This window comes from Sarcophilus harrisii, chromosome 3 (assembly GCF_902635505.1).
Source record: "Sarcophilus harrisii chromosome 3, mSarHar1.11, whole genome shotgun sequence".
NCBI classification, from domain to species: Eukaryota; Metazoa; Chordata; class Mammalia; order Dasyuromorphia; family Dasyuridae; genus Sarcophilus; species Sarcophilus harrisii.
In genome coordinates, this window is record NC_045428.1 from 73,470,779 (window position 1) to 73,486,664 (window position 15,886).

The 15,886-nt window shown below is 34.0% G+C and overlaps 1 protein-coding gene across 37 annotated transcripts in view; it reads right to left on the minus strand.

Moving 5' to 3' along the window:
* The window catches only part of MAP2 (microtubule associated protein 2), a 356,866-nt gene that overhangs the window by 60,106 nt on the left and 280,874 nt on the right, over nucleotides 1–15,886 (minus strand). For 29 of the 37 annotated variants that reach the window (XM_031958144.1, XM_031958143.1, XM_031958170.1 and 26 more), the window contains one exon: nucleotides 877–990. The exons of the other annotated variants lie outside the window; for them this stretch is intronic. In XM_031958144.1, coding sequence (XP_031814004.1) covers nucleotides 877–990 — 114 coding nt within the window. The remainder of the gene's footprint in view (nucleotides 1–876; nucleotides 991–15,886) is intronic. 37 annotated transcript variants of the gene reach the window in all.

Below are 15,886 nucleotides of genomic sequence, written 5' to 3' on the forward strand. Positions count from 1 at the left end.
TGAAACAGTGGTGTTTTCTGGGCTGCATAAGTGCTGTTTGAAGTGGACTTGGAAGTGGCTGGGTAGAAACTCAAGGAAAAGATAAAAGGCATAATCAGGAAACAAAGAATAATCTACTTTGACTTGCATATGGGGGAGCAGGAAAGTGGAGTGCTACCAGTGGGAAGAGAGCCTTGAATGACAAAGAAGTTTGAATTTTACTTCATAGTTATTAGGAAGCTACTGAAGAGTTTGTTGTTTGCTTGACTAAAAGAAGGATAAGACTGCATCAGGAAGATGAGCTTGATAGTCTCTGAAGCATAGATTAGAGGGAGAGGAAAATGGATCTCTGGACCTTAGTTGCCCCATTTATAAGAAAAGGGGTGGAATAGACAAGATGGCTTTTAAGATCCTTCCACCTTTTTAGTCATAAAATACTTGGATGTTCTTGAAATAGCCCAGGATGTGGATAATAAGGGCCTATATTGGAGATCATAGCAGTTGAAATAAGAGCAAAAGATGGAGGAGAGATATCATAGAAGTTATGAAACCAGTACTTGATATTCAGTTGGAAATAAGAAAAAGGGGGAAGAAACATTCTTTCTTTATGGTTAAGATATGCAGTTATAACATGGCTCTTTCATGGTTGAACTATAGTTCTAATTGACCTAGTTCTCAGTTGATGAAAGAACTGAGAGAACTAATTAGGGTAGAAACTCAAAACCTCCCTCCTCCAAAGGGTACTAAGGATAGTCAGAACTTCCTGCTTCTAAAAAATGGACTAAAGCCTAGCATGCCACAGCAACCTTAACTACACCTATGAAGCAGAATTGATACAGATTGAGGACCAAATAGAGAAAGGAAGTACAAATAACCCTGGCAAGCTCCTGGATTTACCTATAGGGAGTCCTGCAGGTTGGTCTTTATGCTGGGCTTCTTTTTCTTGTTCACCTTTGAGGACTGCAACAGCTTCCGCAGTTACTACTTGGACTATTCTTGCAGATACTTCCTCTGTAATAAACAGTGGCAAAAGGAGAAGCAGAGAGGATTATCAATGCAATGAAAAATTGATGGAGAAAGGGGAAATATCACCAAAAATGGTTTTCTAAACTTGCCTTCTCCAACTTCAACAAAAATATGTTTAAAAAAGGAGATTGTTTAAAAGAATTATTCTACAAAAATAATTAAAACTCTGTGTGTCGGCAAATAAAAAAAGATACAACAATAAGCCAGGAAAATATAAAATGATGTTAGTAACATCAAGACTTACTAATTTTATTTGATTGAAAGTTAAATGCAATTCAACAAACAATTATTTGTTGCCTACTATTTATAGAAAATATTGTGGTAGGGCACTGGGGGGGATGACAAAGACCTTGATCCTAATCCTGACATTATTGAGTATACACCTCAGTAAAAAAAATAAAAAAATGCATACATGCAAATAACTACAATAGAAAATAAAACATGGTAAGTACATAATAACCACTTATCTTCAATTTATAAGGACAAACCATAGTTAAACTCTACACACAGCTCCTCTCCTAGATGGATGGAATAAGGGTAGATATTTCCAGAGTATCTGTTCTTCTGACAAAGGTTTTGAGCCTTGATGAAATCAGGCTTAACTTTACATAACAGGAAGAAGAAGACTTGAATGAAATTTTCTTGAAGGAAAAGTACCCAAGAATGAAAAAGTTTTATAGTACTTTCCAAAGTTTGTGATGTCTGATATAGTTAATAGGCCTTCATGAATCTAGTTTTACTGGTATATCATAAGAGAAAGACATGAGGGAGGGATTCTTGAAGTAAAAGTGCTAAAGGATGAAAAAATAAACCTATGGGAAGCCTGGCTAGATAAAAACACCCTAGACATATGAGAAGGATGTTCATAGCAGGACTTCCTCACATTTGTAAAGTATTTTCCTTAAAAAAATACTTTGAGAAAATTGTTGGCAAAACTGTTATTAACACTACTTTGCAGATCAGGAAACTGAGGCCCAGGAACAGTTAGTGGCTTGTCAAAGGTAAAGAATAAATAATTGGCAAAGCTGGAATTTGATCCTGGGTAAGATTTTAAATCATGTACTATACTATAATTTTATTTTAATGTGGACTAATGTTATCTATTCATGGTAAATACAGAACTAAGAAGAGGAATAAAAAATAACTTTAAATCTTGATTTCTAATTTAAAGCTTTTGGAAATGAGATCACACATTCTACATGAGTAGGCCTAGAGACCTAAAAAGAGGAAAAGCATATGACATTTTAAAGTTCATAATCAATTGCATATTATAGGTAAGCAAATATATTCACACATATTACATGTATCTACGTATGTATGTTCATATGACATATATTTGCTCCAGCAGATTTTAAAAGAAGGTAAAATGTTTTGACCTTTTCATATTTGGTGATTCTTTACCTCAATTTAAGCAATTCTTTATCACCATAATTTTAAATAGTTATTGTATAATTTGGATGGAAACTTTTAGGGTACTGATCAAAAAGTAAGTATATTTAAACTAAGTTGAGTTTCAATTCATTATACTGAATTCTGTCTACTTATTTTATTACATTATTAATGTAATTAATTTGAAGATTATTTAAAGTCAACAAATGTATATTGTACTCCAAAGTCAAAGCTTGAAGAAAAAGGTAAGGTTTCCAACTGACAAGCATTTATTAAGAGATTATGATATGCTAAGAACTGTGCTTGGTGTAGGGACATAAAGAATATACAAATATAAAGATTAAACAGTATCTGCCCTAAAAGAGCTCAGAAACAACATGTACATAGAACACTAAGCACAAAATATATGCAAAGTAATTTCTAGGGAGAAGACACTAGCAAATGGGGTGGAGGTGGAATCAGACTAGATTTCTTGCAGGAGGGAAAGCTTGAGTTGTTCTTTGAAGAAGATATGATTCTATTAGGGAGAGTTGAAGAAAGAGGGTATTCAATACATAGGTGAAAGCCTATGGACAGATGAGATTATGGGAATTTAAAATGGAGGAAAGTGTTGATTATGAGAAAACAGTGAACAAAGCAGTTTTCTTCAATCGTACAGTATATACAGAGTAGGGTGCAAAAATAATTTTCATCAAAAGGTGGAAAGATAGACTGGTCTTTGAGCCAATCAGAAGAGTTTGTGCTTTTACAAAGTCAAGAATCATTGGAACTTCTTTGTAACTGTATATCATCTTTGTAACTGTGTGAAGGATGGACTGGAGAAGGAGAGACTAAAGATTGATATGACAATTGGAAGGTTATTGTAATTGCCAAAATAAGAGATGATAAAAGCCTGAACTACTTTGGTGGCTATATGGAGGCAAGCTCAATTATAGGGGTAGAATTAACAAGACTTGGTAACTGATTGCAAATAAGAGGCAAAGGAGAGGGAAGAATTAAGGAAAATTCCAACATCACATGCTTGGAGAAATTTAATTCTGTGTTTAATGTTCATTCATAGTCAATTGGGTATGAATGTGCAGGAATAGGATTGAAGTTGTCTAACCTGTTTTTTTTTTTTTTCAAATGTTAATGATGCATTTTATTTTGTATACTCATAGTCATTTTCTCTTATGTCAAATCCCATTGAATTCTCCCTTGCAACAATGAAAAACAGTTAAGCAAAACTGACAAGTAGAGTGACAACATTTAACAATATAAACATCCCATAACCATGGTTTCCCACTTCTCTCCCCAAAGGAGAGTTAGGATGTCTTTTATAACCTGTTCTACAGGGATAAGTTGATTCATTTCTTTTACGTTTTTATCAATGATTATATAAATCAAATGCCATCTAATCTATTATTGTAAAAGATATAGGTTCTTAAAGACTGGGGGAAACAGTGGTTCACAGTGTGGTATATGTAGTCAGGATTAACTGGATTCAAGTCCCTTATAGATTTAGCTATCTCACCTGGAAATGAGGATAGTAACAGCATATACTTTATGGGGGTGTTTGGATCAAATAAGGATAGAGCATTGCACACCTTAAAGTCGCTATCATTATCATCAAGGCAGAATAGAAAAATGTTTACGAACCTAAATGTAGTGTATAGAGCACTTGAATAAGATTTCATCCTTTAATCTTCCACTAACTAATCACAGACACAATATGATGATCTCACATGATTTCATTCATTCACCAAATATTTATTAAAAAAACTATTATGTTCAGAGCTCTGCCAAAGAAGCTGACCAAAGCTCCATTTTCATGTCATTTCTTATCCACACATTCCTTTAAAAATGATGAATGGAAAAAATGTCATCAACACGGGCAAAGCCCTGGAAGTGATCTAGTCCAACCTCCTCAATTTTTGGTAAAGAAAACAAATCTAAAAATTTAACCTACTGCTAGGGCTAGATTGCTAAATGGCAGAAAAGAGACATGAACTCAAAGAAATAATGTTATCAGTTCATATATACATACATACATATATCAATATCTGTCTGTCTACCTACTTATACATATATATGTATATGTATATATATATATATATCACTTGAAAAAGATGTTGCTTCCTGATAAAATTTTAATTGAAGTTGAAGGGCTAACCTTCTCCTAGATTCATTATCCCAAATTTACATGCAAAAACAACAGATTATCTATCATATACAGAGAAGGTGCCAAGCAATATGCATTGAAAAAGGGAGTTTTCCTATTAGGAATTCTCTGTACCAACAAAATCACAGGACTACTTCCATCATATTCACAAATGATGGTAGAGGCATTGTTTTGGATTTTAAATGTCTGTACTGCTTTTTTTTGAGGGTTACAAAAGTAAATCTAACCAGTAGCAGTCCCAAAAAGTAAAGTCTGAGATAGCTAAATATTTCCATGTCTCATAGCCTAGATATTATGTAACTTGCCCCAAAATAAAATGAAATGAAATTTTATTTTAGATTCATTAAAAAAAAACAATAATAGCCTCCCCAAAATTTTACCTTTAGGAGATACGCTGGAAATAGGAGAGTGGGGGGGGGGATTAGGATAGAGGTATAAGGAAATTCTTCCGTTTTCCATTTCCCATCTCAAAGATTTGCTGCCTGATTGAATGACTCAATGAACTTTCGTAATTCCTTTCTCCCTTCAACTACACAAAAAAGAGCTTGGTGTTTCACATCTTATTATCAAGAGCCATTTTGCATTATTTCTCCCCAGAGAAATTTCTGAAATTCCTCCCTTTTATCAATTGCCAAAGCAAATGAAAAAATGAAATCAACCTAAGGGTTAAATGAAATGGAAGACCAGAAGTAAATAGCCACTTATTTGAGATCAGTGGTCTCTTTCATAATGTACTATAGAAAGAAATGGTAAACCATTTCAATATATGTATATATATGCCACAAATCCCCTTGTGTAGCATTGTTTTAATATGGTCCACAGGGTCACAAAGAATTAGACACAACTGAACAACATTCTTGTCTTTGAAACAACATAATCTTCTTGAGAAAATGTATTCACTTCTGGTAGAATGTTTATATATTTATGGTAAATCACTTGTTCCCAAACATTAAGTTAGATAACCAGAAAAATCTGTAATTTATTTGAGACAGATACATAGCTGTTTTAATCTACCAAAAGAGTGCACCTTGATCTTGATTGAGTGATCACTTTTTGTTTGTCTAGCAGTGATCCCTACCCATGGAACTAAAGTGGATTCTTGGTCAACTTCATCCATGCAATGCATCTATGCAACTTATTTGATACTTATTAGAAAGTACAATATTCAGTTGCTGAAAGTAGGATATGCTTTATCATTGGTGTTTCAGATATGTCACAATTATTTTATTCCTATATTTGGAGGAAACTGCCCAAAGAAACTCTTTCCTTTTAATACATTAAGGGTATAAGTTTATTATATAAAATGGCATTATAGAGCCTGATAATATAGTATTACATATATATATATATTAAATACTGATATTTAAATCAAAAATTTCAATAGCACTGAGATTTTTGAAATGAGAATTTCACAGCTGGTAATTGCAGAGCTTGTCCATTTTATAGCTTACCAAATGATTTTTAGGAGTTACAGTTTAAAAAGTCATCACCTCTTTGCCAATCTAGTGAAAAGTCTCTTGAACATGATTGATTAGGCATAGTGTAGAATAGAGTGCTGAGCCTGAGGTCACCTTTGATATTTAAAAGCTATGTAGCCATAGGCAAGTCACTCACTCTCTGCATGCTTCAGCAACTCTCTAAGCCACAGATGGAGGAATCTCTCCACAAAATCACATAGATGTTTTGTGTATTCACAGAAGATTTGCCAGACTTTGGATCTGTGATCTACTTTAATCATACAACACTGGTTAACAGCTAAGTCTCATCACTCAGGCTGATAAAGTTCCTTTGGGCAATCTGGGGACAGGAAAAGTGTATAATATTGTTGTGAGGAAGTCACAAAAAATAAAATTTTAATCAGAGTAAATAAAAATAAAACCAAACAATTTTTAGGGAGTTTTAGCAAGTAAAGTTGATTCTGGGGTTTCCCTGAGATAGATATTTTGTGACAGAGAAAGCTCAGTCACTGTGATAAAAACAGTAAGTTCACTGAAAAAAAGGAGAGAGAGCCTCATCCTAATGGAGTTTATAAATAGGAGAACTACTCTGGAATTGATACCCTTAGATAATGGCTACAGGGATTTAGGCTTTTAGTTAGGGTTCAGTTAAAGTTCAGGAAAGAGTAATGACAAATATACAAAATAAACTCAGGGTAAAGAGATTCATAAAACCCAAATACTGGAAATCTGACAATTTAAAGAGCTTTTTTGTTTGTTTTAATTATAGACTTTTGTTTCCTACATGCCAAATTTAGTCTCCAGTCAATTCTTTTATTTTCTCCCTGTTATAACTTCCCCAGCTCTTCTGTCTTAAATAAATAGCAATGAACAGTTAATAAAAAGAAAAAGCAGGAATTAAGTCCAGGAAGGTAGATATAATATCTTCTCAAAATTATGTATATCATTATCTTTTCCCATTCAAAATACTGTGATACTCTACCTCCAATTTTAAATAGTGGCAGAGATGGTGATAGTGAGGGAACCCTCAAAGAAGAGATAAAGGATATGATCATTTCTGCTTCTTTTTGCTATTGTGCAATTGGTGTAGACCTATTTTCTAAGGATACAAACTAAATAACAAAATGAGTAATTACAGATAGAGGTCATGGGGTAAGGATCCAGAATTCTGGAAAGTAATATTCAATGAACTTCTCCAAAAGAATTACAGAATTCAAGAGCTAGAGAGATCACAGAAGCTATTTGGGCTGATCTACTGCAAATTAAGAACCATTTTACAACATCCATAGGATGTTGTATTTTCAGAGGTAATCATCTATCATCTGCTTGATTGCCTAAAATAATGGAGAATTCATTAACATAAGGGACAGCTTATTGTACTTATAGGTAGCTTGTTTACTACTGCTACTACTACTACTACAACAACTACTGCTACTACTATTATTACTACTAGCTAATATTTATATAATATAGTGCTTACTATGTGTTAAACACTTGACAATTATTATCTTATTTGATCCTCACAACATCCTTGGGGAATAGTTGCTATTGTCATTCCCATTTTATAATTGAGGAAAATGAGGCAGGTAGAAGTCAAGTAATTTGCTCAGGATCACACAGCCAGTAGGTATCTGAGACTGGATTTGAACTCAGGTCTTCCTGATTATGCCCAACACTCCACTTGCTTCTGCTCCACTTGTTTCTGTGAAGCCTTCAGCAATTGCTCCTCATTCTAACTTTTGGGGTTAAGTAGAATGGCTTCCTCTTTCCCATTATGGTCTTTAAATTATACAATGATAGTGATTAAATGACTTTGGAATGGTGGTGAGTCCCCTCTCTATCCTAATGTCATTTTCAAGAAATACCTCTAGGTCTCTTCCTTCTCTAGAGCTCTATTAGAATGCAAGTTCCTTAAGGGTTTGGACCATGATTTTCCCTTTGTATTCCCAGCATTTAGTACCTGCTAGGAAATATGAGTTAAATAATTGCTAGTTGATTTCACTATGTTCTAATTTATTTACATCTTTCCTCAAGTGTGATATTTTATTTTGAACTTTATGTGTTTTGATTCATGAAAAATTATTTACTTGGTGACACAGCAAAGGAGAATGGTAGTAACAAAATATCTCTCTCTATCAATCTATCTATCTATCTGTCGTTCTGTCTGTCTACTTATAATCTATGTGTCTATCCATCTATTTATGTTATTATGAAGTAGAGGCAGCTGGATGGCACAGTAGATAGAGTGGTGGGCCAAGAATTAGGAAGACTCATCTTTGTAAATTCAAATTCTGCTTCAGATACTATTAGCAATGTGACATTGGACAAGTCACTTCATCCTATTTATCCCAATTTCCTCATCTGTAAAATGCTGGAGAAGGAAGTGGCAGACCCCAATATCTTCACCAAGAAAATCCCAATGGAATCATGAATAATTGGACACTACTGAAACAACTGAATAATGTTATATAGGTGAATGAAAAAAGTAGGTGACACAATCTACTCAACAAAAGGACTCCTTGACATCTGAAAAGCAGTGACAATATATAAAAGGCAATGCTTTCTTATTCATATCATATTAATTATATCAATAAAATGTGGAACTTGGTTCCAAAGATAATATTTTCTATGAAAAAACACCCTCCTTGCCCTGTATGTTGGAGACAAATCTTCATTTAAGTTACTTCATCTCACAGCGTATAGGGCATTTGATAACAAAATACAGACACATTTGACCTGTGTCTCCTTGCCATGTTAATAATGATCTATTCACTAAAGGACTGTTTTATCATCACTCTACTAAGAGTATCTACAACTACTGACATTTAATTTATTTCAACTGTAATGCTCTAAAATGTACATAATATATTTTCTACAATATCTTTATGGCATTAGAAAAGGTCCTGAGGCACTAAACTGCCCAGACATTTATTATTATTTCAAATTGTGAGATTCTTTCATTATTATGACTCATTCTTCACTACTTCAGTGAGTATATTTTCAATCTATTCTAAAACTGTCTTAGAGCCTAGTGAAATAGCTCCTCAGTACCAAACAGACATTTGTTACCTCCCCATATAATTCTATCAAAATTGCTCCCCACTATCCCCTGGCGATAAATACAGCAGATTGGAACTTGCCCAGTGGCAGTGGAAAATTACAGTAAGCTCCCAAAAATAGCTTACAAAGAGAACATGTTATTTCACCTCTTTCAGCCTCAGTTTACTCTTCTATAAGATGAAAGAATGAAATATTTGGACTAGATAATCACTAAGATCCTTTCTAGCTCTGATATGCAATGATTCAAAGTATATGAGTCCATCTCGAGCACACACTTTTTTTTCCCCTCCAATGTGTAACCTTTAGGTTATCATCAAGACCAGCTGTGATTGTTTGAATATTCACAATTTTACTAATTAGATTCAGAATAAGAAATCCAAAGAAACTTGGCATATCCCCGAGAGGGTGTTTATGCTGATTTTTTGCAGGCTGTAGTTTAAAGATGAGAGGCAAGGTACAATGACAATAAATACAACCAGATGGAAAGAAAAGCCAACACTTTTGCTATGTTTAAGGAGGAAAAGGTATAATAATACTATGTGAAAAGAAATAAAATAAAGCAAGTCTACCATAAGCTTATGAAACAAGGAAAACAAAACATTTTCAGACAGAATGCTCCTGTCAAGAAAAGGTTTCTCTCAGTAGGGTACAGAACGGTTACCCAGGAAACCAGTGCTAATTGCTGGCAACATGGAAACTTGTCAACAAGGAAAGCACTGTGTAGTGTATAGCTCTCTGCTAAATAAATGCTCTTGATTAATCCCCAAAACAAGGAAATAAGAAAAGTTCTTTGCTCTTACCACTGGTTAATTTGAAAAGTAAATGGTGCCCATGAAACTTGTTTCTTCACATGCAATTGATAATGAAGGAAACTGAGGGACCAGCTTGCCTTTTGGTTTTCTTGGCATTTCTGCATTAAAAAAATTCATAATATATGCCAGATTCTCTGGTCTTGTCTCTGGCCAGACTCCTATTAATTATAAAAGGAATCTAACCACAGTACAGAATGAAGAGTTTGATCTGTTAGCTTTCTCCAAGGACATTTATTATTAAAAACAGGTATACACATTTCCTTTTCTGGATAACTGATATAACATGATGTAGTATGACTAACAGATATACCCTTCTGGTTAGTATACAACTCCTCATATAGAACAATGCATTAGAAATTGTACTGACTGGCAATATTTAGATTTTTGATATTTCCTGTAAGAGTGGAGGAAATACATGGATATTGTTGTGAAATCATATGCCCTTTTAGAGAATATAACTTTTCTCTGGGGTATCTAGTAGCTTACTTTTAATGAAATGACAGAGAACACATATATAGTCAACATGTTTTGTCTCTTTTCCAGGAAATGAGCTTTTGTCTCAAGATCAATCAGATATTGATTTGTTCATTCAATGAATATTTACTGAGTGACTATGTACAAGTCACAATATTAGGTCCAATAGGGGATATAGAGCTAAATAACACATAATATTTGTTTTTAAGGACCTTAAACTTTAGTGGAGAGGGCAGAAGATATGTATTTTTCACATTTTTTTCAATGGTGTTGATGGCTTTGGATTGAGATTTATCCATAATTCTGCCTGGATGCTCATTTAGGAAATTAATATCTTAGAATTTGAATTATAGTCTATGTCAATGTAAGATTTTTTCTTCTGTGTGCTTCTGTATTAGGGTAAACTCTAAAGCTAGCTTCATTGTCACCATCTTCTAGTCAAATAAAAGTCTTTGAGCATTACATTAGCTTGCTAAGGGTTTAATATAAGGAATTGGCAAGACACAGAACATCTGAAAGGGTAGAAGTGAAAAGACAGAGATGTTAGATCATGGAAACAGCCACATGAAGCCCATATTTCACAAGGGAAGAAAAGATACATGAAAGATCAGACTAGAAATGACTTCTTTGCATCTTAATAGAGTAAGATGACTTCAGAATCCTTCCAGTCCTAAATTTGTGATCTTTAAAACAAAGCTATTAATAGACATTTCCCAGGACTGGCACCCAGTTGGGGAAAGGGAAAGACTAGAGCTCAGTAAATAATGATGGTAATTAGTAGAGTAAATTAGCATTTGAAACCCAGGTCTTTCTGAGTCCAAGCTATTGTATTATCTACTATAGTATCTGGGTGTCTTTACTGCTGTGATGTTGTACAGATTCCTCTTCTGCTTCCTCTTCATAATGGGAAGGTAACTATTGGTTCTGGAAGAATATTTTCGCAGAACACAAGCATTAGCAGGTTCTACTAAATTAGTCCTGAAAACCACCTATGTATCTGTCACCTGATCCCTAGAAAAATGGACAGCTGATGATACTATTTGGCCATAGTGACTCAGAGACAATATACTAAAACACAGAGAGGTTGAGATTGGCACACTAATGAAACCATGTGCCATTTAAAATACTGAAGAATCTTAGAAAAGGTCTAAATAAGTATATGTAATTACTAGTAGAGACTATAATGCCAGAGAAACTGATAGAGATTAAAGATAGAGATTAAGATAGAGATTAGAGAGTTTTTAATATTTTATATGGATTTCTGAAAGGGAGAGATTGTGCTGGAGGCATGATGCCCCTGAGGCTGATGTCCAAAGCATCCAGCAGCAAATGTGAGTTCTCAATGACATATTTATACACAGTAGCTAAACAAAGGCAGGGGATGGAGTCCAAACTCTGGTGAGTGGGAGTCTCCAGGCAGGAACCATCAATTGGGTTCTAACAGGTTGGGGGGTAGGACCATAAATTCTAACAACCTGGTTGTTAAAGAGGTGTCCAGTTTAGAGCCAGGAAGTCTGAACTCTCCCTTATCTTGAGTTTACATATTGACAATTTATAACTTTAGAATAAATCAGTCTTAATGAACTGGGGGTGGGGGTTGCAACTAAGGGGATTGAGGCAAAACAATTGGGGAAACTGAGGCAGGACCAATTAGGGAAACTGAGGAAGAACAATTTAGGGAAATGGAGGCAGAATAATTTAGGGAAACTGAATCAGGACAATAAAAGGGAACTGTCGCACAATAAGACCACACGACCATTAACTAGGGATGGCAAACAGTAAAAGAAGTTTTTAATTGGAAGGGTCATTATATGATAATTTCTATTAATTAAAGCAACAAAAGAAATGCTAATATTTCAAAGTCTTTGTTTGAATTTATAGTGATGACAAAAAGCAAAGGCATGTATAAAAGTTCACGTTTTCAATGCCAAATACAATCTGGAATGAAAGTGCTTCTTTTGACCCTCAATTTATAAAGAAACTCTCAAGAGAAATAGGATTTTTAAAAAATCTACTTTACAAGGTGACAGTTTCCTTTACTTAAAGGCCAAAGAAAACCAGTAATAGAAAATATAAAAGTTTTCTTTGACAATTCATTTTTTAACATATAGATACTTATTTACTAATTTTGCTTTGAGATCTGCTGAATTAAAATTGGACATGAGTGATTTCAATTGGACATAGAGAAAACTATATTATTATTAATGAGTCTGATAGTTTAATTATAGAGGATCATCAGGGTTTGGTGAATAGAGATCTGTCCCTGAAACCAGGAAATCCTGGGTTTAAATTCTGTTTTTGACACATTCTGATTGTTTGGATGCAGCTTCTAGGGGAAATATAGCAGTAATCTTGAGGTCCCCAGACCTTAGGAGTGCTGTTCTAACAATCTGTTTGTCAATGATTCTAAAGTCTCCTAGCCTTAGGAATACTGTAGTATATAGTTTTACAAACATTGCTGACTGTCAGACAGACAATCTGTTGGTCGTGATAACCAAGTTCCCAAGACAATAATGAATAGACCATCCCTCAAACCTACTTGTAAATCATAAAATTAGTAAATAAGTAACATGAAGCTCTAGTCTCTCTAACTTTTCCTATAAATATATCTTCTTGTTCCTGATTCCTTGCTAAATCCATTTGCAACTTAGCTCTTCAGTTAGCATTACAATCAAAGTGTCTTTCCCCTTCCCCTTCCCCCATGCCATGTGGCATCTCCCCTAACTTCACTATGCTTCCCAATCCCATTTCTCCTTACAGCTCTCTTTTAGGGTGCTAAGTCTCTTTCAGGGTTCAGCCTGACAGCTAAGGGCATTCCCCAATCTCATAGGATGTTCCTTTTCTATAGGGTAATTATGAGTTCCACTGAGGAAATTGTCGTATATGCTCTTCCACTCTATTTCATATTTACCTTTTCTGGTGTTTATTGTTTCCCTCCATTTTATCTGCAACCCATTCCTCTAAATAACTCTACTTTTTGCCAAAGAGACTGGCCATTGTGAATTCTTCATATGACCAACTCCAACTTTTGGTGCTTGCCATTATTTGGTGCCAAATCCCACATCATGGATTACATCACTGATTATATAACCCTGGGCAAGGAAATTAATTTTGGAGTGTTTTTGGCAACTATCTACTTTGTAGCATCAAAGACTAAGTATAAGTTGCAGAGAAGATGCTAACTTGCAATGGGTAAGTGAATTTTTTCATCTAAGACTTCTCTACACTCCCTACCCCCCAAAACTACAAATCCAGTACTTAGTTCCTATATTAATTATTAGTGTAAAAACTGGATAGTACAATAAATAAAGTTATGGGCTTTGAATGAAGAAGACCTGAGTTCAAATCTCTCTGCTTATACTTACCACTCTGTGACACTGGTTAAATTACTTTCATCTCTGTCTTTATTCCCCTAACAGGAAATAAAATGACTATGTAATCCTCAGACTGACAAAATCAGAAAGCTGTCCTATGTTGCCTATATGATCTCCCTACTATGATAAATCATCCAAGGAGAACTTAAAGTATGAGACCCTGGGTTTTGCATGTTTTCACAAAAGTTAAGGTACTCCATTACAAACGCTTTTGTACCCTGTTACTTCTGGACTCTCCCTTTGTTAGAAATGACTAGATTAGGTTAAAATGTATTGAGAATTTGCCTTCTTATAGTTCTCCTTCTAGTTAGGTACTTATTGCCCTCTTTTTCATGACACCTCCCCTTTACTCAATTCAACAAATATTGATTAAGGGGCTATGATATATTGAGTACCAGGCTTAAAGATATCTAACATACAGTTTTCAATGACGCCAAGGGTAAAGCCATGAGAGGTTTTTTAAAAGAGGTAGACAAACACAGTTATACCATAATTAAATTGGTCAATAGAATGTTTAAATTTCAATGATCATTAGAGAATCAAAAAAAAAAAGTTGAGGAATGGAGAAGTCTATATAAGCTTCTCCATGTGATAGAAGATACCACAGGGGCTCTGAAGATTTGTGTAGTGACTTTTATTTAAAGGAATAAAGAGAAAGAGGTGAGAAAGGCACCAAAGGTAAAGTCTGTCTACTTGATAATTTTTCCAGGCCTTGATTTTGATGGACAAATGATACTGTAATCAAGTAATACCACATTTATAAACACAGGATTTTATTTGGCATCTATTAAAAAGCCACAAGGAAGAGATATATGAGTTATATTGAGAATGAGGAAAATTAAGCTCCATAAAAACATCCTAAATAACTAAGTAAACTATGTCATCTGTTAATGTATTCAAAGGGGCAAAATGAGTGAAAGAGTATTATATTTTAGCCATGACCAGGCTCCCCAGGAAACATATTTTCCCCCTCAGTATAGTTCTATCATTTCCATGTTTCTTACATATATGTATACATTTCTAGTCACATATTCAGAACCAATCAGAAGGTCTCCCTTTCAGACCTCAAAATAGCTTAGTTTCTCTGAGATCATTTTCAGGTCCTTTTGCCTTTAAGCAACCACCCCTCTGAAAATTTCCTGCTTTTTCCAACAAAATACTCTATACTTTTATTACTGAGCTTGTGGTTTGGTGCTGTTTTCATAAAGGTATTTTTATTACAAAAGCACAGAATCTCCTAAACCTGGAGCATTTGGAAATTTCATTTTAAGTTAGAGCTTTTGTCATATGCTCCTGGATAATGGCAAAAATTAAGAGGAAATTAAGAGGCTTTTTCAAACAGGAAGAAAAGCCCATTGGAATGCATTAGAAGTGAAATTGGAGTTTGGGTACTATCATATATTATGTTACCATAACATATCCAACAAAAACATTTCTATGAAATCTAGAAAAATATTTTAAAATAGGAAATGCATTTTTTAAAAGAAATCTTTGATTATAAAAATAAGTACATTTCTTAATGCAGGATTTTTTCACTAGATCAGGGAAAGGTTGTCACTTTATTTTTATATCACATTTTTATATCTAACAAAATAAAAAAAAATAAGAACAATTTTTACTTAACACTGGCAAAGAAAACATTACTCCTTGATAGATTTTGATTAATCAATCAGTATTCTTAATTTTCCAGAAGTAAATGTAGCTTGGAGGAATTTTTTCCTTTGGGCAATGATTCCCATTTATGGAATATCTAGACAATTATTCAATCAACAAGCATTTATGAAGTGTCTATTATATGCTAGATACTAGGTTAATCACTAGAACTATAGCATAGCAGATACTTTGTTGGACTTGAAATCTAGAAGACCAGGTCTTTTAATTGGAGGTCAGATTGTAGCTATGTGTCTCTAACTTTCCTCTTCTTTAAAACAGTTATAAATATCTATACTAAGGTTACCTAAAAGCGCTATTGTGAAATGAAATAATGTAGGTAAAGTGATAAATAAATGTTAATTATAATTATTAGGTATCTCAGTTGGAGAAGATTTAATTAGCTTCTAAATCACTGATTCTGGGTAGAATGAGAAATGATGAGTAACAAAAACAAACCATAAAATCTAATTAACACTTCAAAATTATATATTTATGAGGTGA